The sequence below is a fragment of the Lytechinus variegatus genome, chromosome 17 (genome assembly GCF_018143015.1).
Source record: "Lytechinus variegatus isolate NC3 chromosome 17, Lvar_3.0, whole genome shotgun sequence".
NCBI classification, from domain to species: domain Eukaryota; kingdom Metazoa; phylum Echinodermata; class Echinoidea; order Temnopleuroida; family Toxopneustidae; genus Lytechinus; species Lytechinus variegatus.
The window spans coordinates 818,384-846,120 of NC_054756.1; the positions used below are offsets into that span (position 1 = coordinate 818,384).

Genomic DNA, 27,737 nt, shown 5'->3' on the forward strand with positions numbered 1-27,737 from the left:
TGGCGATTTGATATGCCTGTATATCCTAAAAATATAACCAACTACATTGTACTTAAAGGGGAATCCAACCCAAATAAAAACTTGTTTTTATAAGAAAAAGAAAAATCAGACAAGTTGATATATAGGTGAATGTTTGAAAAATATTGGACAAATAACAAGAAAGTTATGAATTTTAAAAAGTTGTAAGTATTGGTAATCACTATACCCATGGAGACTTCAAATTGGCCGCTTATGTGATGTCATAGTGATGTAAGGCAAGGACTACTCTTCCATGTACTCCAATACATATTCTGGCTAAAATGTCATTTTCCCCCGGCTAGTTGCCAATCTTGCAAAGAGCTTCGACGAATTCTGGCAATTAACCAAACCGAACAGAGTGTTCACGCCCTCTCGCGGTACATCCATTACAGGATCAGGAGATACACAGATCGCGAGGTCTAGCCAAGGGCGGAGAAATTTCGGTAATTTACTTCAAGTTGATACAGATCGAAATCTAGAAATGGCGATCAAATATCTGAACAACGACCATATCAAAGGATTTGATAAATACAAGGTATGTAGAGTCCTCCCACGATGGTAATCGTACCTTTAAGAATATTTCAGGCTATCCATCTGCAGCTGCCCAACCACTTTGCCTGTTTCACGTTCACTAACCTCAGCCAGAGCTCCGCCGGCGCGCCGGCCGCCTGCGACGGTGGAGCTCAGGGGCCTGTTGCATGACGAGATGAGCGGTCGTACTCGTAGCGTAGGAACGTTGAGGGACTAGCCAGGCGGTTTCTAGAGAGTAAAAATCATTTACTGACCTATGCTTACTCTCAATGAAGCCAGGTATTCTGGCCAAATCGTGGTTTCGCCGTTCGGGAACCACTCGTCGATTTGTATACGAGCACTTCAGAGCTACCAAGTCTCACGCACGTGCGTGAGACTCACGCATTCAGGGTCCGTCTCACGATCTCACGCATGGCACCCATTTTTCTCACGCATATCGGTACCCAACAGAAAAAAAGAGGAAAAGTAGCATTATTCGCCAGATTATACGACTGGCTGACCGCCTTCGCGTCTAGCCCGGCACACGAGACGAATCAAAAGTGCAGTCAGCGCACAGCTAGTACGTGATACGATGACTAGCGTGCGTGCATCGCATAGTTTTGAAGCCATATCTCATGCGCGCGCGCGTTGCGCGCGCACCTTTTCGCAACGTAAGAGTGTAAGTACTGGCCGCGCGCGCTCAGAGACGTCGAGTCATGAAAATCTCACGCATTACATTTTTTTGAACTTGGCATCTCTGGCACTTGTGTACAACTACAAGTACAAAGACAAGTGAAATGATTGGAGGTGGAAATAGGGAAGCGTGCGTGTGACTGAATAAAGCGCTGCTGTATGAAGTGAATGGTGGTTCCCAATATAATGCCGGTATTCCTTCCAATTCATGTGCGTGTACCGCCAAAAAACCTGAAACTTTCGCCCCTGAGATTTCTACTTTCCTTCTATTTCTAGCCCTAAAAAATCACGTACCGTACCTGGCCTGGGATACAATTACAACTTCATTTCCGACATTTCTACCAATTCTACACCATCGATTTTATTTCTAAACAAGAATTCATCAAAAAATGAGAAAAATATGAAAAAAAGGAAGAGACTAGCCCGATGTTTACGCCACCATCTTGTTTCCTACTGTGCTTCCCCAGCGTTACAGACAAGACAAATCAGCGCTTTCCGTTTCATGAAGACAATTTTGTCTTCCAAGACAAAGTCCGTGACATCTATATCGTTTGATATCAATATTTATCGGGAAAATATTTAGTCTTCATCGTCACCTGAACCTTTTTGAAATTATGTTACGACTTTTCATATTACATCATTTCAATTAATTGAGATCAAATAATTTGTTGGTAATTACCCTTTGTAGAAATGATGTATGGAGCTTACTTTATGAGGTAAAAGGAGAACGAAAATTGAAGATTCACAAATAGGTCTGGAATCTGCTGGATAAAATTGAAATTTTGATTATTTCCCTTAGGCTTATCTAGAACACGGTGCACTTAGTTTTTAAGGACACCTTTCATCGATTTTCCCCAAAAAGAAGCCCTTGTCCGAAAATAAATTTTGAAATAACTAAGTAATTTCGGCATTGTATTATTCCAATATTCTGATTTTTGTAGAATACTCATTTAAAGTGATAATTTTGCAAATTATGCTTTAAATGTTATTTGTTGATGTGGGGTTGAATAGAGTAAACACAATTAAGGTGTCTGATTGTATGACTGTGAGGCTGAAAAGGAAAATATGAGAGTCTGCTTTGTGAAAATCGAATTTATTTTATTCATCAGAATATGCAAGAAATTCAAAAGTGAGTATTTAGGGGTATACATTTACATGAAATTAAGTTCAAATAACCGAGGACAAAAGAAACTTGCTGCAAACATGTCAAGTGGGTAAAGTAGCATTACAATAACAAAATATAGAAAAATATGTGAAATCAATTGAACAGGGAAAAATACTATTTACTTTATAACAAAATGCTAAAAATGACATCAAACGTTTGTCATCTTTGAAGTTGATAACTTCATGGAAGTTTATATAATATAAGCTTCAAGAATATAAAAAAATATCAACATTTCAAAATTAAAGAATCAAGACATCATTGCTTAATTTAGGGCCTACCCTAGGATTAACATGAAACAAATTGTTTGGGCCTAGATTACCGCAGAGAAAAATGACACCTGTTTTGAAAATGATGCCAGCCACGTGACTAGAACGGTTCTACGAAAGACCCTTTCATGCAACAGGCCCCATAGTACCTCAGGCTCAGGCGATGTTTAGTGTAATACCTATGTTGTTTAGCCATCCTGTATGAAAGATAACATTTCTATCTTATTGTTCATTCTTTGATATCTGAATTGTATGTATTCTTTCTGTTCTCTTCACTTTGCCAAATAAATAATAATAATAATAACATTATTATTATTATATTTATTATTAAGAGAGAATACAATTTTGATGTCAGGCTGTTCATCAATTTTTTTAAAATGTTGTTGAGAGAGTATGCATGCAATTCTATTACGTAACATTCGTATAAGTCTTCAGAGGATAGCATTTCCCAGGTGTTAGGCAGTGAACTTCACACAATGGAATTCAAAGCAATCAAAATTCCACACAGTCCAAGGATCTCTATAAAAGACCCATGTCAATGCATAGAAGAACCCATCTTTTTCAAGTGTTACGGCAGTGCGTACACATCTCCTTCCCGATGTCTACCGACCACGAAGACGACGTTATTACACAACCACGATCCCCTCGGGGAGAGTCGGGCGTGGAAGGCCGCCTTGAATCTCAGGCGAAGGAAATTTGGCAGCTCTCGGACACTTTGTCTCGATTTTTAGCTGACCGTAATGCGGCCTATCGGCATGCAACCATGCCAGTAAGGGTAGGAGGGCTCCTCCACCCAGAACCACCGGGTATGCGAGTCATACCCCTATGATGGACATGGGCGCTGCCCCGTCCAACTTGGACTTTGCTGACCTCGCGAACCCAATACTGTAAAAGCTGATATTTTCGCGTACAGAATCGCGGGTGTCCCGACATTTTCGCGGGTTGTTAAATTCGCGATCGGAAGATGTACGAATCATTTTCACAGCATTTCAAAGAAGTAAATCCAGTGCAAATCTTTACCACTCAAAATCTTCATGCTGATATGTCTTTTGTACATAAATATGTCCCTGTAAAAACAGTTAGAAATTATGGAAAAGGTGGCTTAAATTTCACTTTTTTAACCTTTAGATCTAAAAAATCATCATGCCACAGGATCTAATAGGGTTAAGCAATCTTTGGAATTTGTGTTTTGTTTGATTAATTTTTCAAAAAGTTGGTAAAAGTGCAAACTTGTGGAATTTTGTGAACAGAATCTTCACCCTCAAAATTCTGGTCATGTGACTTATGAATATTAATGAGTATGCAAATAGCTACCAATACGTGTGTATAGAGTCAATCAGATGACAATAAAATCAAATTATTTCATGGAAAATACATTTTATTATTACAGTGAGTGTATAAATATTGATAAAATAATGTTAGAAAATAATTTAGGCTCTGATTTCGTTCGAGACATTAAAAAAGTGAAATTCTAGCTAACTTTTTGAATCACTAACTGTACTTTCTAAGCCTTATTTTTTGTACTTATAGAGGTGCATATCTCCATTTTCTAACTATGCAGGAAGTTTTCAATAGCAAATCTTTGCTGTTGGGGGCATTGGCACTGACTAAGAAATGTGTCAATATTTTCGCGTGTTGTTAAATTCGCGGCCGATCGGCAATTCGCGAAATCCGCGAAAATAAAACCCCCGCGAAAATAACAGCTTATACAGTAGATCATAGCCTCGATGAGGATGATATACTGAGTCTCTTCCCAAACGACCCCGAAAACGACTTGACCTTGCTAGGCAATCACGATTCGGCATCGAGTCATGCAAATGATTACGACCCTATTGAATTTATCTCTGATGTTGCACCTATTTCAGCCCAGAAAAAATCTGCTGATATTGATAATTCGTTCGATTTTGATATCTATGATTCTAACCCTGATCTTGGCTCTGCCAAGTTTGACAAATTAGCAGATTTGTTAACAAAAGCAGTTACTCTTCCCCCTAAGAAGGAGAGTCTTCAGAAGATATCTGAACGATATTTAACCCCCTCCAACGCTGAAGCAGCTACTACCCCCAAGATTGATAACGAAATATGGGCAATCCTCCCCGGGAAAGCCCGCGGAACCGTTGTCAATCTTCAGAGATTGCAGCAAAATGTTGTGAAAGGTTTTCTGCCATATGGAGATATTCTAACTGAAATCTACGCCTCACAATCTGAAAATCGGCCAATTGATACCAATCGTATCAAGCAGATAGCAATCAACGGTGTGACCCTCTCAGGATTTGCCTCATACGAACTGAGCATGCATCGTAGGCAATCCCTGAAGCCCTTTCTGAATCCCAAGTACAAAGGGATTTGTAGCAAGCAGGTTCCGCTTGACAGTAAACTATTTGGAAAAGATATCCGTGAGACCCTAAATGGTGTTGCACAAGCTTATAATGTAGGCCTGACAGTCTCGAGCCAGAAAAAGGGACAACGGCCAAAGAAAGCCCCGAACCATCCATATAAAACGGTCGAATTTCCAGCAGAACAGGTTCGCCAACCATGGGCATGGCCAGCACACCAACAGGCCACAGTGGCATCCCCGCCCATCAGAACCCGTGTGTACGGTGTCTCGCCCACCTCTGTAGCCCAGACGGAAGCCGACTGAATTTCGTCGACGAACTTCCTCCTTTGCTCCGCCAAACAACACACAACAAAAAACTAGTAAGTTTAAATCCCAACATATCTGGAAACCTCAAGTTTTTCAAAGATATTTGGTCTGAAATCACATCTGATCCTTGGATTCTAGATACAATATCTAGTTACATGATCGATTTTGTTTCGACCCCTTTTCAATTCAGTTCACCTCCCCAGTCTCAACTCTCCTCTGATGAGGTGGATGCAATAGATAAAGAATTATCTAAGCTTCTCTCAAAACAAGCAATCAGAGAAATTAATCATTTGGAATGTCGATTCATTTCGACTATCTTTACTGTCCCAAAAAAGACTGGTGATTTAAGACCAATCATAAATTTGAAAAACTTGAACAAATTCGTATGATATGAATATTTTAAGATGGAACAATTTAATTCGATTAGAAATTTGATTTTACCTGCAGATCTACTGACAAGCATAGATCTTAAAGATGCATATTTTTCTATTCCTATTCATCCTGGGTATCAACCCTTCCTTTGTTTTGAATGGAAAGGGCATTATTACTGTTTTCAGTGTCTCCCATTCGGCCTTAGTTCAGCTCCACAAACTTTTACGAAAGTTATGAAACCAGCTATTGCCTCCGCAAGGAGTAGAGGCATAAGAACAGTGATTTATTTAGATGATATTCTTATTCTTTCCCACACTCAAAAGGAGTGCATTGATAATACTAATTTCATGGTAAATTTGCTATCTTCTTTAGGATTTTCAGTCAATTTTGAAAAATCTAATTTGAATCCAAGTCAGAAAGAAACCTTCCTCAGTTTTCAGATTGATACATCCCGTATGTTATTCAGTTTACCCCAAACTAAGTTTGAAAAAATGATTTCTCTAGGGAATTTAATTTTATCATGTCAAAATGTAAAGATTCGTACTCTTGCCAAATTTATTGATCTCGTTGTGTCATCTTTCAAATGTTTCCCGCAAGGTAAATTACACTTTCATTGTTTGGAATCCGAAAAAACAGCTGCCTTACAAAAAGCAGACAATAGATATGATGCTCCAGTCATTCTATCTAATAATGCCAGACAAGAAATTCTTTGGTGGCTCTCTCTCAAAGCTGATAGTACTATGTTTCTGCACCTAATCATCTCGCACTAATTAATGTATCAATAGCAACAGATGCCAGCATGCGAGGATGGGGAGCAGTTTTGAACAATGATGACTCATATGCCCAGAGCATATGGAATTCCGAACAGTCTTCACCATATATCAATAATCTTGAACTTTTGGCAATCAGGAATGGTTTGCAATCGTTGTGTGAATCGTGCACAAATACACACATTCATATTCAATCGGACAATACAACGGCTGTTTCTTACACAAACAAAATGGGTGGAAACACCCAAGATTTAAATGACATTGCTGAACCATTTGGAATGATTGTCTTTCTCTAAACAATTGGCTTTCAGCCTCTCATTTAGCAGGGATTGAAAACTCCAAAGCTGATAATTTATCCAGAAGGGACATGAACAAAGAACTACAATTATTACCTTCTGTTTTTGATAAATTATGTCTAAAAGAATATGATAATATTCACGCTGATATTGACCTTTTTGCGTCTAGTTTGAATTATCAACTTCCCTTGTATGTTTCTTGGAAACATGACCTTAACGCCTTGGCTTCTGATGCCTTTACTTTAGATTGGAATTGTTTTATTCCTTATATTTTCCTCCCTTTTGTCTCATCCCCAGGGTCCTTCGCAAACTACAAACGGACCGATTAGAGAAGTCAATCCTCATCGCCCCTGTATGGAGGGGACAGGTGTGATTTCCTGTTCTACTCAAAATGTTGATCGCTCCTCCCCGTCTCCTTCCCGAGAATTGCCTGGCACCGCACCCCCACCCCCCAACCAACCTCCGGTTAGCCGCCTGGACTCTCTCAGCCAGCGATGGCAAGCAGCAGGCTTATCGGAGCACGCTTCCTTCTCCTCGCTTCATCTTGGAGAAGCAATACTAACAAACAATAGGCGGTTTCAAACCGCCTCGATCACAAGAATCCCCGTTAAATTACGAGAACTTTTTAAGGCTAAAAAATACCCGTTAATTATTCCTGCATTCACACCGCCCCGAAACACATCCTTCGGGATAAGTTCCCGAAGTTACGAGCATGCGCAGTATCGTCTGATAAGCAGGAAAGGCGCGAGATTCAAAATCACTAGCCCAGCAGCCACCCACGCCGCCGCGCCCAACGACACGCTGGGCAAAAAGTTCCCGTAATTTGCTTTCACATTGCCAAAATACCTGCGACCTTGGAAATATCCCCACGAAAGTTCTCGTAATTTCGCCAAGTACCCACTATTTAGCGGGTATTTTCTTTCGGGGAAATTACGCGTAGTTTGCTTTCACATTACCAAAATACCTGGTATTTTCTGATCGGGGTAAATTTCCCGATCAGAGAATACCTGGAACTGGCGAACTTCGAGGCGGTCTGAAACCACCTAATATGATGGCGCTTGGAAGCAATGGTATAGTTGGTGTAGTGGAAAATCGATTGATACATTCAATCATCTATAACTGATGTTGTAAATTTTCTTAGTTCACAACATACTTCGAATAAATCATATTCTACTCTTAACACATCTGCTCTTTCTTCTATTTTGCCGAAGATTGAGTGTTTTGATATTGGCAAGCACCCTCTTGTGATCAGGTTAATGAAAGGGGTTTTCAACTTTAACCCCCCTATGCCAAAATATAATAAGACATGGGATGTTTCTGTTGTTTTGAATTATTTTTTATCCCTTGAAGGTAATGATAACCTTTCGCTTCTAAATTTGAGCAAAAAATTGCTCTCCTTGTTTGCTCTTGTTTCGGCCAACGTACCCAAACACTTTGGTACCTAGATCTGAAATATATGACTTTACTGGATGATTTGGTTACCTTTCATGTCAGAGAAATTCTTAAAACCACTAGTAATAAAGTAATAAAAGTGCCTTCATTTGCTTCTAATCCTGAACTTTGTGTAGTATCAGTCCTTCGAGAATATCTGAAACGCACAGAACCTCTTCGTGAGATCAGTAATGAAAGCAAACTATTCATATCTACTAAACAGCCTCATAGATCAGTAACGTCTAGCACTTTATCTCATTGGCTAAAATCATCCCTTAAAGCCGCTGGTATAGATACCTCTTTCTCTGCTCACAGTTACCGAAGTGCCTCAACCTCCAAAGCCTTTGCTCATGAAGTGAGTCTGAACGAAATAATGCCAACAGCTGATTGGTCTAATGCTGGAACCTTTTGAACATTTTATCTCAAACCCATTGAAAGTTCCTTTACCAAGACAAATCTTGGTTCTGCTACAATAGCAGAAAATTAAATCATGCTTATTGCTAACTATATGTTTTATAAATATCTTAAAATTGAAACGTTATGATTATTATGCTCGAACTGTTGAAAACCATTGAAAGTTCCTTTACCAAGACAATGGTTCTGCTACAGCAGAAAATGAAATCATGCTTATTGCTAACTAATAAGTTTTAAAAATATCTTAACCTTGAAACTGTATCACGCTCGAACTGTTAGCATTTTTACGAGTATTTGAATGATATCAGATATTATTTGTATAAACAGGTCCCTTCGGACGCGAACGTTGTATTTATGCACATATATATATATATATTAACAATGCGTGAAAAATGTAAAAAAAAAAATTTAAAAAAGAAGAGAGAGAGAAACAAAAATAAATGAAAAGGATTAAGAAAAAAGGATGACAGAATATCCTTCAAAGATCATGATTAAACATACATGGTTAAAAAAAAAAATGCTCATGATTGTTATTCTTATGTTTCCTTTGATTTCTGCATGTATTTGCTTTGAACATGCTATCCTCTGAAGACTTATACGAATGTTACGTAATAGAATTCATAAATTATGCAAATAATATGAAGTATAATTAGAATTCTATTAGTAATAATGAAGTATAAGTCGAGGAGGATCCCTCCCTGTTTAATCTCATTCTCTGAATTTTAGACCCTCCCTCTGTATACCATGCAGAATTCAATCTATTTTTGTGCGATGCATTTTGTTTGATTGTTGGATGTTATGACCAGTGTTGACATCATTCCCCGAGAATGATCACGAATGGTTGTCCTTGATGACCACGTTTGAATGTCTTTGACTGTGTTTACATAAATAGGTCGTTATGAACCTGTGTTTTTTCAAGGTTTTCAGCACCGACTAGATTGTTTTTCAGTGATTCCCTTGTTTTTTCTAAGACCAAAATATAATAATTAAACAAATTTTGACATCTGTCTGTTAAAACAACTTGCCAGTTCTAAAAAACTTCATAAAATCTTATTATGCGGTTATGTTATGAGCCGACTTTGAAAAGATGGGTTTTATTCATTGACATGAGTCTTTTATAAAGATCCTTGGACTGTGTGGAATTTTGATTGCTTTGAATTCATTTGTGTGAAGTTCACTGCCTAACACCTGGGAAATGCTATCCTCCTCAACTTATACTTCATTATTACTAATAGAATTCTAATTATACTTCATATTATTTGCATAATTTACGAATTATCAGACACAGTTCTTATTGAAATGCACATTTGCATATCAATATGCATTAATACCGGTATTGAATTTGAGATGAAGAAAACTGAAATTCTATAGCTTCTTTACCTTGAGATGTAACACTGTTTTCTCTCTGTGCTTATCAATGAATTGTCATTATGTTATTTCCTTTCTTTACAGTATAACAGCCTGGATACATCACCAGTAGCTGTGTATGTTATGCATCCATTTTGGAATGCTGTGGTCAAGGTAAGCTTTCCTATTTCATCAACAGAGATTTGTACCCCTATTCTTTCAACAGAGCGTGCCACTTGCACATTTTACTAAAATTTGACCAATAGAAAACAAGTGGGGGCATCGTGCTGTTGTATCTCAATCAGAGGGACGAGGGTTCAAATCCAAGCCATTGCATGTTTTCATTCAGCAAGAAATTAATCCGCTTTGTGCTGCACTCAACCCAGGTGAGGTGGATGGGTACACGACAGGATTAATTCCTTGAAATGCACTGAGCTCTGGAAGGCTGCTTGAGCTATAAAAGCTGGGGTAATGATAATGCACCTCGGAATAGTTTATTTCTAGATTGATGGCACAATATAAATGCCTATTAATATAATTATCATATTGAAATATTAAACTGCCAAGAAAGGAATAATGTTTTTCTTTTTTCACTCAAAACAATAATATGATATTTTACAGTCCCTTATTTATATCGTCAGTAGGCCTATACTGTACATTACATGTAGGCCTATTGCTATTCTACTACTTAGAGATGATCAATTGCTTTTTTTTGTCTTACCTGCGAAGCAGAGTGAGACTATAGGCGCCGCTTTTCCGACGGCGGCGGCGTCAACATCAAATCTTAACCTGAGGTTAAGTTTTTGAAATGACGTCATAACTTAGAAAGTATATGGACCTAGTTAATAAAACTTGGCCATAAGGTTAATCAAGTATTACTGAACATCCTGTTAGAGTTTCATGTCACATGACCAAGGTCAAAGGTCATTTAGGGTCAATGAACTTGGACCATGTTGGAGGAATCAACATCGAAATCTTAACCTGAGGTTAAGTTTTTGAAATGTCATCATAACTTAGAAAATATATGGACCTAGTTCATGAAACTTGGACATAAGTTTATCAAGTATCACTGAACATCCTGCACGAGTTTCACGTCACATGACCAAGGTCAAAGGTCATTTAGGGTCAATGAACTTTGGCCGAATTGGGGATATCTGTTGAATTCCCATCATAACTTTGAAAGTTTATGGATCTGATTCATGAAACTTGGACATAATAGTAATCAAGCATCACTGAACATTTTGTGCAAGTTTCAGGTCTCATGATTAAGGTCAAAGGTCATTTAGGGTCAATGAACTTTGGCCGAATCGGGGGTATCTGTTGAATTACCATCATAACTTTGAAAGTTTATTGGTCTAGTTCATTAAACTTGGACATTAGAGTAATCAAGTATCACTGAACATCCTGTGCGCGTTTCAGGTCACATGACCAAGGTCAAAGGTCAATGAACTTTGGCCGAATTGGGTGTATCTGTTGAATTACCATCATAACTTTGAAAGTTTATGGATCTGATTGATGAAACTTGTACATAAGAGTAATCAAGTATCACTGAACATCCTGTTCGAGTTTCAGGTCACATGATCAAGGTCAAAGGTCATGTAAGGTCAATGAACTTTGGCCATGTTGGGGTTTTTGTCTCACCTGCGAAGCAGAGTGAGACTATAGGCGCCGCTTTTCCGACGGCGGCGGCGGCGTCAACATCAAATCTTAACCTGAGGTTAAGTTTTTGAAATGACATCATAACTTAGAAAGTATATGGACCTAAATCATGAAACTTGGCCATAAGGTTAATCAAGTATTACTGAACATCCTATTAAAGTTTCATGTCACATGACCAAGGTCAAAGGTCATTTAGGGTCAATGAACTTAGACCATGTTGGAGGAATCAACATCGAAATCTTAACCTGAGGTTAAGTTTTTGAAATGTCATCATAACTTGGAAAATATATGGACCTAGTTCATGAAACTTGGACATAAGGTTAATCAAGTATCACTGAATATCCTGCATGAGTTTCACGTCACATGACCAAGGTCAAAGGTCATTTAGGGTCAATGAACTTTGGCCGAATTGGGGATATCTGTTGAATTCCCATCATAACTTTGAAAGTTTATGGATATGATTCATGAAACTTGGACATAATAGTAATCAAGCATCACTGAATATTTTGTGCAAGTTTCAGGTCTCATGATTAAGGTCAAAGGTCATTTAGGGTCAATGAACTTTGGCCGAATCGGGGTATCTGTTGAATTACCATCATAACTTTGAAAGTTTATTAGTCTAGTTCATTAAACTTGGACATATGAGTAATCAAATATCACTGAACATCCTGTGCGTGTTTCAGGTCACATGACCAAGGTCAAAGGTCAATGAACTTTGGCCGAATTGGGTTTATCTGTTGAATTACCATCAAAACTATGAAAGTTAATGGATTTTATTCATGAAACTTGTACATAAGAGTAATCAAGTATCACTGAACATCCTGTGCGAGTTTCAGGTCACATGATCAAGGTCAAAGGTCATGTATGGTCAATGAACTTTGGCCATGTTGGGGTTTTTTGTTGAATAACCATCATATCTCTGTAAGTTTATTGGTCTCGTTCATAAAAAGTGGACATAAGAGTAACCATGTATCACTGAACATCTTGTGCGAGTTAGAGTAGTATTCAAAGTCAGCACTGCTGCTATATTGAACCGCGTGATGCAGGTGAGACGGCCAGAGGCATTCCACTTGTTTGTTGAATAACCATCATATCTCTGTAAGTTTATTGGTCTAGTTCATAAAAAGTGGACATAAGAGTAACCATGTATCACTGAACATCTTGTGCGAGTTAGAGTAGTATTCAAAGTCAGCACTGCTGCTATATTGAACCGCGTGATGCAGGTGAGACGGCCAGAGGCATTTCACTTGTTATTTGTTCTCAGGCAGTTTAAATTGACTTTGTGGGGAGAGGCTTTCTGTGTAACTTAGAGTCACACATAACTTTCTTGCCAAATGCCTCTGTTCAATAATAGATCACCTGTATGCTCTGTTAATTTCTTTTCTCAGTTATATCCCATGTGGTTAGCTCCAAACCTTTTGACCTTTGTTGGGTTCCTGTTTCAAGTGTACCTGTTCCTGCTTGTAGCCTATTACGACTGGGACTTCTTCAGCAACAACAGGACCAGGACCGACTATCAACCCATCCCTAATTGGGTCTGGTATGTTGCAGCAATCTGCCAGTTCTTGGGACATACATTAGGTGAGAATCAAACTTACATGAGTGTTAGGGTTATTTTATTATTAAAATCAATAATATGTGATGAGCAGTTTCATGCTAGAAAAGTCAGCCAATTTCACAATATTATAAAGCCTGCTTTCCAATCAACCGATGAACTTCTATTTGTTATATGGTAATGATAAAGTACTACTGGATAGTAATGTAAAAGAGTGAACCAGTCACCCACACACTCTCAACGTTTGATATTCTCAATCACCAGATGGTACAGATGGCAAGCAAGCTCGGAGAACTGGCTCAAGTACACCACTGGGGGAGCTCTTTGACCATGGAAGTGACAGCATCCTCTGTGCTCTCATGCCCATTGGACTCTTCTCAATCTTTGGTAAAGGTTTCGAGGACTTTGGAGGGTCCAGCTGGATATTCTTTGCGACGCAGTGGCATATTATTGGTACATTCTTCATAACGCACTGGGAGAAATACCTTACAGGGGTTCTATTCCTTCCGTGGAGTTATGACTTCAGTCAAGTGGTAAGATTTCTTCCCCCCTGGGGCTGTTCTGTTTCGAAAGACGTACGACTGCGGTAACTTTTCCATTGTTGTAAGAACCATCGGAATACATTTAAGTGATTGACTTCTGAGCCTTAGTACCAATACCATTAATGGCAAAATGACAACAATATTAATAAACAGTTCTTTTGTAGCGCATATCACATTATGATTTTAACGTCTCTAGCGTTTCCAAAGGACTTTGATATTATTACTCTCGCTTAGGCTTGGAATCTGTAATTACTTACACCCCACACTCATTTGAAGGAGTAGATTCCTGTCAGTTACCCATTCACCTCACCCGGGTTGAGTGCCACACAATGTAGAACAATTTCTTGCTGAAGGAAATTAGGCAATGGCCTTGATTTGAACCCATGACCCCCAGTTAAAAAGATCAAAGACTAATCCACTGGGCCACAATGCTTTGCAAAATGACCATAGTTGTGAATCTTTAATGAAACAGGTACAGGATGTATGGGTACTGTGCCTTGATATCTCATGTAGGTAGATTATTTGTACCCTCCTGACACTTCCAGCCTACTTGTTGACTCATCACTGACTTCCTTGGTTAATTCCCTTCAATTGTCGTTTTCTTATGCCTTTCCCACCTTTATAATTCTCTTCTTTTTATTCTTCTATTTAAAGCATAATTTGAGAAGTAAACTTCAATTTGTGCGTTCAGTATCATGAGAGGCATTTTGGGAAGACCAATTTGCTTTTATCCTATAGACTGGTAACATGCATCATGAGAGAGAATTGAAATATTATGCAACTGAATAACAAATTCCATTTCAAGCCCAGGGAAACATAAGAATTAATCAGTAGATATGTACTAGCCCTTTACATTTACAAACTTTGCACTTTAGCAAGTAGCACTTAGCACAATGATATGTCATAATAACCCCTCTTTAGCCGAGCAACTGTTTGGTGCTCTGCAGTTCAAATATCTTCCTGCTGGGTTAACCCTAGTTCCTCGCATTGGTTAAATGCTGCAAAATATTTACGAATTACCTGCTGTAGGAAATTACTGACCTAGAGGAGATTTGAACCTCTGGTTCTCTGATGAAGCGATGTGATTCAAAACCACTAGAACAATGATGTATTTATATTTATTTCTTTTCTTTCTTTCTTTCTTTCTTTCTTTCTTTCTTTCTTTCTTTCTTTCTTTCTTTCTTTCTTTCTTTCTTTCTTTCTTTCTTTCTTTCTTTCTTTCTTTCTTTCTTTCTTTCTTTCTTTCTTTCTTTCTTTCTTTCTTTCTTTCTTTCTTTCTTTCCTTCCTTCCTTCCTTCCTTCCTTCCTTCCTTCCTTCTTTCCTTCCATTCTTTCTTTCTTTCTAGGCTATTGTTATAGTATATCTGCTGACTGGCATATTTGGTTTTGAAGTCTGGAAGGTCGTTCTCCCACTCGGAATTCAGTTTAATTATTTCTTTCTTGGTTTATGCTGTGGTAAGTGTGATATACTATAGTTATTACAGATTTGATAGGAAATATGCAGTTGAATGCACTGTATGCAGGAATCCTGGGCTCCATCTCACAAAGAGTTACGATTGATATAATCAGTCTCAACTATGGAAGGCCAGCAACGTCAACATCTATTATGCATGTTTGTTCAAAACATTTTCTAGATATGATCTATATTTATACATTCAGAGATTTCTTGAAAAATTCAGTGTGCTTCTCTTTGTTTACAAAGGACATCGTGCAAATTCCCTGAAGAAAAAATTATGACATTGATGGATTTCCATATACTTGAGATCGATGGGATCAATCATAACTGTTTGTAAGGCAGGGCCCCGTGGTAAAAGTAGAGGTTGCATATCAACCCAAACGCTTATATTTATTTGAATGCAATGGATCTGGTGCAAATAGCAGTACACCTATAAAATGCCTCCTATTAATCAGGGTAGGAGCATATATAACCAAAAACGTGGTAGCTCATTTTATTTAAAGGCTGCCAATCAATAAAAATGCAAGCAAATCTTAAGAAAAACAGCTGCAGTAATCATGCATTCATTTTTGAAGCATTTTAGATACTTTAAAGGATATGACTCTTGTGGACGCATCCAGTAGGGTCAAAGTAATCAAAAGCACACAGTAGTTGCATCTGAGAGTACAATTCTCAAGGGTTCACAGTGCAGTTTTAGAGAGAAATCTAACACTCAACTTACATTTAATCTGTGAAAACCACAAGCATTGCACAACTGTGATGTGTGAAAAAAGGGGGTAGAAGATGATTTTATTATTTGTCATTTTTATTTATTTTATTTTTATTTTTATTTTGTTTTATTCATTTTTATTTATTTATTTATTGTTATTATTATTATTATTATTTTTTTTTTTTTTGGGGGGGCATGGGCAATTACGGTGAGTTGTGTTTTAGGTTGGATGTTAATATTACCCCTCGTCTATACAGGAAAGCTGTTAGGTGCTAAAAAGTTATGTTCAGTATACATGATATGCATGTGCATAAACAGAAAAAAATTGCCTTGTCTGAAAAGTCTTTGTAGTAATATCGTTGAAAATTGCATGCATTATCAAGCATAATATTTCTTAAATGTGGTAATGTTACAATTCGATTGTGATCCTTATCCATAATCAGACCATTAGGTGTAAAAAAACGTTCAAGAATATTCGACTGAAAAGTAGACACAGGTCATTTCTTTATTTTTTGTTTCCTTCTACATTCTATATCTAAACAAAGCATATCCTCTTGAATTGTAATGAATGTAAGAAGATAAGACAACTTTGAAAATCAGAGAGGAAAATGTGATATTTTTTATCAGGTCTATCCAAGCACATTTCATCCATGTACCAAGATGATCTTTGAGGAAGATGCAAGATTTCTTTACTGACTTAGAAAATCAATTTTCTACCCCTCCCCCACTGTAAAATATTTCATATATCTCTTTAATACCATAGTAATCCTAATTCCTATTGAAATTTTTCGACTTGGGTTGGGTTCTAATGAATTTTTTTGTTCATAGAGAATGCCTGATTATAATTTTGCTTTTAAATCCAGAGTCGCCAAAACAATTTCATATTGAATAGATGAAAAATATTATTTCAAACAAGATGGTAATAAACTTTTCCCCTTGTAATGATGAATTACAATATACAGGGTGGAATGAACAAGTTTTTAATCCCCTTTGCAGCTAAACTTTCATTTGCTTACTATTCTCTGATATTTTCTCATACCTATAATAATCAAAGCCCTTACCGCGGGGGGGAGGGGGGGGTGGTTCTGATCAAACCCCTTGACATTTTCAAAAGCAAGAAAACATGGCAGGAAAGGAGGAGAGAAGAGAAAATGGATCGAACCCCCTAATTAAAAAACGAGGACAAGGTGCGATAGCTCAGTTGGTAGAGCAGGGGTTTTGGATTCTGGTGACCCTGTTTCGATTCCCTCTTGATGTGCTATTGCTGCCTTTGATAAGGCATTTATCTTAATTACCAGGTCCCTTGGAGACTTGGAGATGACCTTAAGTCATCTGTCCTCTGGTTGCGTGCTTACAAGCATTTACATGTATGCTTTCTTAGCAATCGCATAAAGAAAAATCACTAATATTCCAATTGTAGATGGTTTATGTTTTGTGTTGATGATATTTTAGTTTAATTTTTTTCTTTATTATGAACAGAAGATACCACCTTCCTTTGTTTCTGGTTTATTGTATCGTGCGGTAAGGTGGTGTCATTCTTTATACTCGCTTAGCTTTCAGGCCTAATGAATTATTTTCTCCCTTGAGAGTATATATTCAGAATTATTATTTTTTATTTTTAGTAACTGTGATAGCATCATCATCCCAGGAGAACAGTCAGCACACCAATCGACTATTTGATATTTTGGCTTACATAGCTTGTACTCCTGCATAGTTTCTATGACACAAAGTTTAGAGAATAACATGGGTGGATGGGGCTGCTTACTGTGTGGGTCAAGTTTCACAAATGCTTGTTATAGTAACAAATGCATAACAAGGCTACTGTCTGCCAATCAGATTGAATGGTTTCAGTAGCTTTTAACTGTTCAGGGATGCCAGTTTTCAGGCAAAAGCCTGAATTCAGGCTCTAGCAATTTATTTTCAGGCCATAGTTTTAGCATTTCTGTGTACAAAATATTGTATTCTAGGTGATTTTCAGGCCCTCTAATCAATTCCAACTGGCATCCCTAAATTGTTGTTGCAACTTTGTTTAATATAAGAAGTTTTATGAAGCAGGCACCTGTGCTTTGATAGCGAGTAATGCTTTAGCTTGATATGCAAATACATGTAGTTTCCAGTAATCTTAATCTGCTTTTTGTCTATAATATGGACTTGGAGTCGCGTGGCTCCTGAGCTGAGACTCGATGTCGCTTGCTTTATTGGTGTGTTGTCTTGAACATGCTGAAGGAAGATTGAGACATGATTTTCATGAATTTTGACCTTTGATCTTTAATTTACCTCTATTTTAAAAATGGATTTTGAAGACGTACATTGATGTTCTGGACGTCCAGGAAATCCCCCTGTTTAGTATGAATTGTACATTTGCACATGTATATTTATGCTTCGGTATAACATGTACACATACATTATATATTAAGGGGGGGGGGGAGGTATAGGGCAAGCCCATCTGTCTAGTAAATTCAGTTTTTGGGGCATCACCTCTGTGATACACCCACATTTTACAGCTCAAATTTGGCAAAGCTCAAGATTCAGTTTTAGATTGTCAATTCAAGATTTGTGATTTGAAATTCAAGATCTTGGACTTTACTAAAATTATAGTTCCTTCGACCTTTTGGTACATACCATCCTAATACAGGTCATTTTACACACTAATTTCTTTGAGAAGCAGGAATGTAATTCAATGAGCCTAAAAGCAGTCTGTTTATGCTTGATACTAAATTGAATTTTGTTACATGTACATGTATCTTCCCACCTGCTAAAACTTTGGGAAGAGTTATGCTATCCTTAAAAACAGTAACTATTTACCCCTGGCCTAAACTCTTTAAAGTAAAGCATGTGTATGGGTTATTAACACCTTTTTGCATTTTATTGATTTTGCTCAGTTTGTGCCTATTTGTTTATAATCTGCTGCTCGTATGTATAAATCTTACCTTGCTTTATCGCGGTTTCAAATCTGTGGAAAAGGTGCTACATAAATCCAATTTCCTGTTATGTTATTGTCATTATAATTCTTATTATTTATTTATCATTATATTATTATTATTACTGTTATCATTATTGTAATTATCATTATTATTACTACTATACTATTATCATTATAGTCCATTAGATAATAAAAAGAAAGGATAGAACTGACGGAAATGTCTCTTGAATGAATTTGAAAGATAAATGGTAAATTTTCCCTATTAAATCTGCTACGATGTTTGAACTGTGTAAAGATTGATGATACATGCATAGAGACATGCTCGAAGACTTTCGACTTGCATTTTTCAAATAGTGAATAGAAGAAGGCAAAAGAAAGTAAAAAAAAAGTAGAGGAATATTTAGTCATAACCAGTTTGGCCAGATGCGATTTGTTGCTCAGCAATAACCATACTAACAAGCTTACGTTTTAAATGTATGTACAGTATGCGCTTTACTGTATGCTTTTGCTTATTGCTATGAATATCTTAACAACAATCCTTTCGATTTGAATACAAAGTGAAGAACCAAATATAAAGGCAAATATTTGAACATAGGTCATGAGTGTGGTCTGAATTTGAACTAATGCTATTAAAGTTGGCTCTAATTCGTTTGATATTGTGAATTTCACATAAATGTACACAAATATTTTTCATGGCCTTATTCTAACAATTTTGATACAGGCATCGGTAAGTTATTAATGAGTGTTATTTGCTCAACTTTATGATTTCAAGAAAAGCTTTCTTACTTCCGAAATTTGTGATTTTGTTGTAAGATTAATAAATTATCTTGTGATTATTAAAAATAAAAAGTTGAATTTCTATTAAACAGGGCTTGATCTTTTTTTATTTAGATTTTACAAATAGTTATTTACCTGTTCATTCACGATGAAATATATTCTTATACCCTTTTCATAAACCTATCCTCCAATTAGCCGCCTAAGAGTAATGCGGATAATTCAATAAAAATTGCGTTCACAAACTCCGAAAATAAGCCGCATTATTTTTACGAGCGCCCGTCCTGAAAAAGGCGGATAATCGTCATGACAACTGGACACGCCCCCTCCGATGCGGTTGTGTTGGAAAAGGGTAACCTTGTGACCGCACCATGGCAATTATCCGCATTATTTGGAAATGCGTTCATAAACTCAAAATCTTGTCCAAAATAATGCGGATAACTCTGGTCCTCCTCCAATTTTACGACCAAATTATGCTGCTATTAGCCGCATAATTGGGTTTATGAAAGGGGTAAAAGTCATTTGAATTCACAAGGAAGGATCTCGCATAATAAAAGAGCATTTAAACAAATTTTAAAGCCTATGTTCAGGAATATGTTGTACCTCAAAATCTGGAAGAAACACGAGATTTGGGGCACGTAACACAAAGCTTAGCAAGCCTGATTGATTACAATGTACAATTAATCATGAAAATCAAGTGTATGATTAATTTGCTAGCCTTTGTGTTCCGAGATCCAGATAATCTTGACCATTAATATACAGGATGCCAGGGGCGGTTTTCTGAACATTGTCTTTTCTCCATATATATTATCTTATCTCAGAGATATGATAAAATCGGTATTCTGGTGGATGTCATAACTTTTGTCACAAAAATTGTCATGAATTTTGTCTCCTCTCTTTAGCGCGCACCAAAAATACACGGCTTTAAATGCGCGCTAATCCTTTTATTCAAGCAAAAAGATATGACAAAAGTTATGACAGGGGGGTAGCAGTCATAAATTTTGTCATATCTTTTAGTACCAAATATCCCGATACCCTGCCGACTGAATGTCAAGCAAATAATTATATTATTTAGATTAGATTGTGGTATTAGTTTCACTCATCTTCCATGACAATTTTCAAAATTATTTTTTCATGCTACAATTAGTTAGGCCCTACATATTTATTCCTCCTTTTTTTCTCTGTTTTCCTTACTTTTCTACTTCTCCTCTAAAATCCTTCACAGCTCCCTGTCTCTCTTTGTAATTAAGCACATCAATATACGCGTAGTTGCGCGATGCCAGCAACTGTTTTGGGGATACGCCCTACCTGCCACGGGGCTTTCCTATTGGCTAGAAGGGCTCCAACTGGGAACTAACAATGATTTTGATTGGTTTGCTTCTGAAAAGATGGGTGGGAACTTTGAGAGATATGACAGGGAAAAGACAATGTTCAGAATACCGATTTGTGACAATCATAGCGGTGTCACATCTCGGAGAGAAATGACAAAAGTTGTGACAGAGTTCCAGAATACCACCCCAGGTCTTTCATATTTTTTGGGGTAAAGTAGCTTGTCATCGCTGAGAAGTTGTCAATTGGACTTTACAAACAAGGTGTCTCACATAATTTAGGCACCCCCTCCCAAAAGTAAATGTCTCAAAATAGCAGAATGTCGATCGTTACGGGACTTGTCTTTCAAAACTTCATACAAAAGTGTGCCCCCCCCTTTTAGAGTCACAGCAAATACTTTTTAATGGGAATATACCGTTCATACACAAGCTGGGAGGACGTTTTTTTGCTTGTCAACTTGTATGTGGGACAAAATAACTTTCATTTTATATTGACAACCCTTTTATTTTGGCAAATTTTCCTTGGATAATGTGTCCCCCCCCTGGATCCACCCCTGTATGAGACATTGTAATTCATTCCGCTTCAGTGATGGACTTTTCTTTAATGGACATTACAATGAATGGATCATGTATCTGGGTATCAGTGATAGATGATATCAGACTATTCATTCTACTTATTACAATTCACTTGTTTTTTTTCTCTTCTTAAATTCAGCCGGTGCAGTCGTCTTTTCATTGCCATACAGTATCTACAATATTTCAAGGTAAAGTGATTTAGAATTAATAGATTGCCATTTGATTTTCATTCTTACTGGTCTGCCTCTCCCCCAAAATAAATGAATTAAAAATGTGGGGAAAAAGAGCAAACCTATTTTAAGAACTTTCTGAAAATGATTGCATTTCTGCTTTAAACCATAAATCAAAGACCGTTGGTAGTTTTAGAGTGAACAATAGTAACTTTTTCATACCGGGCCCCATTGCGTAAAAGTTATGGTAAGTTTGCCTTGCAATCAGTAGCGGACCGTGACCTGGACAAGACAAAGCATGGGGGGGCACTGCATTGTCTGTGAACAATGCTGTGTCCCCCCCAATGCTTTGTCTCCTCCGGGTCATTGTCCGCCACTGCTTGCAATGGTAGCCTGCACGGGGCCCTTCAGTTTGATTAGCTGTTCATCAGCATTACCATGGTAGTTACCATTGGATGACAAAGAGGCCCTGCTCAGTGGAGATATTGGCCTTGCATGTGATTGGGTGAAAGCTAGTTTGTCATTCCAAATCAGTTTTTAGTTGCTTCTTTAAGGTAAATGCTAGTTTTGGTAACGATATCAAAATGAGTTTGTACAGAATCCAATGAAATGACCACCAAAGTGTCTGTTTGTATAAATAAAACGCATGTGCCAAAGGATTCTGGAAGAAATTGTGTAATTTCTGAGAAATCAGCAAATAAGCACAGGATTTGGGTAGAGCGTCGTGCCCGACGCTCTAAGCAATAATTATACACTGTCCCATGTGCGCTTATCTGTGTTGGGGATCTTTGGTGTGAACATTTTTCAGCGTAGATTTCAAGATTTCACAAAGTTCAGTTAATGTAACTGTACCAGATCTAGATCCTCGATGATATACTGACAATTAAACCTTGTCTTACAGACTTTCTCATGAAATCAGTGTTTACTGCAACTACATGTACTGGAATTTCTCTTTAAAATGCTTCCCTATTACAGATTTGCTTGATTTCGTGACCAATAGCTTTTAAGGGGAGAGTAACCTGATCAACTCTGTTCGTTGTCTTTTATAGACTATGCATTATAAATAACTTATCTTAAAATGAACCTTTTTAGGTAACTAAATTTGTCTCAGTTATACAGAGAAGAGATAAGCGTATAATTCTATTTGTATAATAGCCTTAAAAACTGACATACTGAAGTTTTCGACCTGCACTCATCATAGTAAAATTACATGAGCGACTAGAACGCTAGATCGAAACAATAAATGGTAGAACCTAAAGAGACATAAGATGCTAAACGTCTTTTTGAAGAGAAACTAATGTTTTAGAGAGGAAATTAATCCTGTTTTTTGTAACATAATTATTTTCGATATGAATGTAATGAATAATGAATTAGTGTGTTATCATTCCAGTAGGCATATAATGCAAGAATACACTGCTCGGAATGTTGCATCATGGGTAATGAATTGGTCAGATATGTGCAGTTGATGACTTGAGATGGGACTATTAAAGGTCATGCCCTTTGATAATAATAATAATATAGGGTATTCACATTGCGCACATATCCACTTTGTTAGGTGCTCAAGGCGCTCGTATATAACCTGGCTAAGCTAGGCGTTCATAGCGCACACAGCTTTTTAAGGAATTACTTCCTGCCGGTACCCATTTACCTCACCTGGGTTGAGTGGAGCACATTGTGGATCAGTTTCTTGCTGAAGGAAATTACGCTATGTGTGGGATACGAACCCACGACCCCCTGTTTCAAAGTCCGAAGACCAATCCACTGGTCCACAAAGCTCCACAAACTTTAAACTGTAACCTCTCATTTCGTATCTACAGGGCATATCAGAATGGAACAGGAAAGAATCGTTCTTTCAATGAAGCCGTGTCGCCTCTGATACCGATGATACTCCTCTTATTGATCTCTATATTCTGGGCTTTATTCTCACCGACCGACATCTTAGAACACCATACCAGGATATTCCTGCTCACTTTCTCAGCCATATTCTCTAATATAACAGTAAGTATAGGCACATGCTGACTGACTGAGGAGGGCTGACGGGCATGTTTTAAAAAGGGCTTTGGGTTCGAGTTTGGTGGTTTCAGGAGGAGGGGATGGCCAAAGAAGACATGGTACATGAAAGGTATTCACACTGTATTTCCACAGTAAACTGGATCATCTCTCCATTCTAGCTGTAACTATATAAATGACTAAATTAATAGGTGTATAGAGAGGGAACCTTGACAATATTAAGTATAGGCACATGCTGATGAGGGATGACAGGCATGTTTTAAAAAGGGCTTTTGGTTGGAGTTAGGTGTTTTCAGGAGGACGGGATGGCAAAAGAAGACATGGAAGAGGCAAGTGGAGGAGAGTAGGGGAGTTGGGTTGATGATGGAGGGTGCACTGTATCAGGCAAAGTGCATGAAGGGGCTGAGGGCGCTTGATGCGAGTGTGAGGCGAATCCGATTATCCCTGTTCACAGGAGAAATCAGAATTATTATTAAACAGCTTTGTGAAACCGCCTCCATGTAAGGCTAAGAAAAAGTTTGAGTGTGGGGGTAATTTGTGGAAACATGAAAGCCAGCCAAACAGTATTTCCGCGGTAAAGTTTGTCTTTCTATTATTTAATGGCTGTAAACTACTTCTATAAAATGGCCAAATTAGGTTTAGAGAAGGAACAACTACAGTGCCATATCTGTGACAAGCTCATTTCCATGTAGTTTCATTGTTATTCCTTTATCAGATGTCCTTATAATCTTGCCATTTTTCATTCCATTTAGGTGCGGTTGATCATCAGTCAGATGTCAGATACGTTAGCCTATGCAAACAACTCTCTAATGATGTTATTTGGTGTGGCAGCTTTTGTAGTCTGTGTTCTAGGTCTAGCAGAGTATGAGGTTCGCATTCTTCATGGTGTGTTTGTCATCATACAACTTCTGCATTTCCACTACTTAGTTACAGTGGTAAGTATTCAAATCCACTAATCTGAAATCTGTTGCATCCCTGGTCCTGGGCCCAATCTTACAAAGAGTTGCAATTGATCTGATCAATCGCAACTATGGAAAGCCAGCACAGTCAACATATAAAATGCATATTTGTTCCCCTAAAAATTCTAGATATGAATGTATATCCATAAAATTCATTGATTTCTCGAAAATGTGGTATGTTCTCTGTTTGCAAAGGACATTTTGGAAATTTCCTTCAGAAAAAAATCATGAAACCGATGAATGGCCATAGAGTTACAATTGATTGGATCAATCATAACTCTTTGTAAGACGGGGCCCTGGTCCTGGGCTCTTTCCTACAAGGAGTAATGATCGATTCAATCAATCTCAGCTGTATTGAAATCTATTCATATCATAATTTTTCTCTATATCTCTTTAGTAAACAAAGAGAATCACACTGAATCTTCAAGAGAAGGATGAATGTATGAATATACATCATATTCAGAATACACTGAACAAATTTGCATTTTAGATGTTGACTTTGCTCGCCATCCTTAGTTGTTATTGAATCAGTCACAAGTCTTTGTAAGACAGGGCCCTGATCCACAAGTGGATGTTGATGACCATTAACAAAGTAAGAGAGATCAATATTTTAAATACATTTTGGAATTAAGTCCCACCCGCTTTGCGATTGGCAGGAGGGACTATACTGATCATTCCTTTCTTGACAGTATCCCACAGTTTATTGTTTAATGTTTGAGTGGTCTTGGTACAGATGACATCAAAAGGAAGAAGAAAGGCTTCATTTGCATCATCCGTTATATTTGATATTTTTATGTTATCAGACAATAGGACAGATCAAATATCAAAGCAATATCATTTACACCATGTGATATGAATCATAGTTGATAGCAATGTTCAATAAAAGTTCCAAATAAATCAGAGTGAATTGTATTAATAGCCACATATTAGTATTTTGTGATAAAGAGTACCAAAGTGTGACATCACGATGTCATGACAACGAACTGGCTGGTTATGGGCCCTGTTGTACAAAGAGTCACGATTGATCCGATCAATCGTAACCATATGGAAATTCATCAGTGTCATAATTTTTTCTACGAAAAGTTTGCACAATATCCTTTTTATGCAAAGAGAAGCGCAGTGAATTTTCAAGAAAACAATGAATGCATGAATATTCATCACAGCTAGAAAATATTTTGAACATGCACAATAAATGTTGACGTTGCTGGCCGTCAATAGTTGCGATTGATCGGATCAATCGTAACTCTTTGTACAACAGGGCCCAGGATTGAGTCACAGCTGCACGATCGTCTGTACTCATTTGTATTTGCAAAAATGGTGATGTGTTTTGTCCCTGGTTGTTACCGTCATTCTGAGAGTCATAGGGTGCTGTTTCATAAAGTTGTTCCTATTAGAGTTAAGAGTAACTTTAAGAATGACTTGTGATCCTTTCTTGTGGTGGAAGGTATGATAAATCAGCGATGGTTTAGCGCATAAGAAAGGATCACCAGTTATTCTTAAAGTCGCTCCTAACTTATGAACAGCTTTATGAAACGGCCCCCACTGGTTCATTTGTTTAGAACCAGGCTGCCATGACACCATGGCAACTGACGTCATCGCTTTGGTCCTCTATTTTATTATAAGGCACATAGGGTTGAAAAGAAATATCAATCTTTGTCAAAGGGTGCAAAGTTCACGCTCGTTGCTGTAGCTGTAACATGAATGAGAGCACACCTTCGAATGAATAAGGCCATTTAGCCGTTCTAAACATATTTTAATCATCTCACAAGTTTGTATGAATATTTTTCCTATTTTTCTTTCTAGGTTAATCAACTATGTGATCACTTCAACATCTATGCCTTTTCTATCACCTCACGACCTAGGCAGAAGAACCATGTCAAATGATATGAAACAAGGTCTGTGATTGGTCAATACTCAGGTAACAAGGGCTATGTGCAGATCAACAGCCAATCGGAATCCAACATTCTGTGTTAACCCATCTTTTAATTCCAGTATAACCCCAATTTTCTACAAACTCTTTGAGTTATCTTGGGCATAGGTCTTATTGGGTTTAACACAATATATGATCAAGGTCTCTATGTTTATCCTTTAAGAAAGAATTTTTATTGCAATCTATTGCATATCTGAGCATTTTCAACATGTCTGCTAAAATCTGTGCGCCGACCTCTTCTCATCTACTTCCTTGGACTAGTTCAGTGGAAACCAGTTTAAAATGACGACGTTTGAAGCGGTCTTAAAAGCGATATTAAGTGATCTGCCAAACCAGTTTGAAAAACCACCTTGCGATGTGATTTTGACACCGTTCTCACTACCTTCCTAAAACTAGTTTACTGGAAACTAGTTTAGTTGAAGCTAGTTTAAGTAGTAGTGAGAACGGTCAAAGCGATCTTCCAAACTGGTTTCCTGAATCAGTTTCCGGTAGGAAGCATAATGGGAATGGCCTCTTTCAAACTGGTCAAGTTTAGGTGAGGGCACAACCGTTCATCAGGAAGCGATCCATGCGCGGAAGTATGAGAGTGTGTCCATGATGGGAGTGCTACGCAGTATGCACTGTATGTAGATGCCTGTGTGAAACATGTCACCCCAAGGAGAGCATTCCCATAGCAACAAGACCACTTTCTGTGAAATTGTTCTAAACACCATTTTTAAGTAAGTAGATGAGAGTGGGGTCGTTGAGACAGTTTAAGCACACCTGGTGCCCGTAACACAAAACTTTTATAGCAATGATCGTAGAACATTATTGTACGATTGATTCCATCGACTACACTGTACAATCAATCGTAAAAATCAAGCATACCATCGATTGCTAACCTTTGTGTTACGGAACCCAGGGGCCCGTCTTACAAAACAGTTATGATTGATCCGATCAATCGCAACTATGTAGAGACAGCAATGAAAACATCTAAAATAAATCTTTGTTCAAAATATTGTCTCGAAATGATTTACATTCATACATTCACTGTTTTGACAATTCAGTATGCTTCTCTTTGTTTTCAAAGGACATTGTGCAAATTTCCGAAAAAGAAAAAATTATGACATTGATGGATTTCCATATACTTGAGATTGATCGGATCAATCGTAACTTTTTGTAAGATTGGGCCCAAGGACTTGCTTTACAAACTAACATTGATCTCAAATTTTATCTTTGTA

At 37.6% G+C, this 27,737-nt stretch overlaps 1 protein-coding gene across 2 annotated transcripts; it reads left to right on the top strand.

Moving 5' to 3' along the window:
- The first annotated feature begins 391 nt into the window (after positions 1-391).
- LOC121430858 (ethanolaminephosphotransferase 1-like) lies at positions 392-27,358 on the top strand. Of its 2 annotated transcripts, XM_041628280.1 has the most exons (10): positions 392-553; positions 10,032-10,100; positions 12,974-13,166; positions 13,405-13,673; positions 15,029-15,137; positions 17,327-17,368; positions 21,588-21,636; positions 23,436-23,616; positions 24,381-24,563; positions 26,391-27,358. In XM_041628280.1, the coding sequence occupies exons 1-10, from the start codon at positions 500-502 to the stop codon at positions 26,469-26,471; spliced, it is 1,230 nt and encodes a 409-aa protein (XP_041484214.1). In that variant the 5' UTR covers positions 392-499; the 3' UTR covers positions 26,472-27,358. The 2 variants fall into 2 exon arrangements, with proteins under 2 accessions (XP_041484214.1, XP_041484216.1); XM_041628282.1 differs by lacking the exon at positions 17,327-17,368 and having other exon boundaries at positions 393-553.
- Positions 27,359-27,737: the final 379 nt, after the last annotated feature.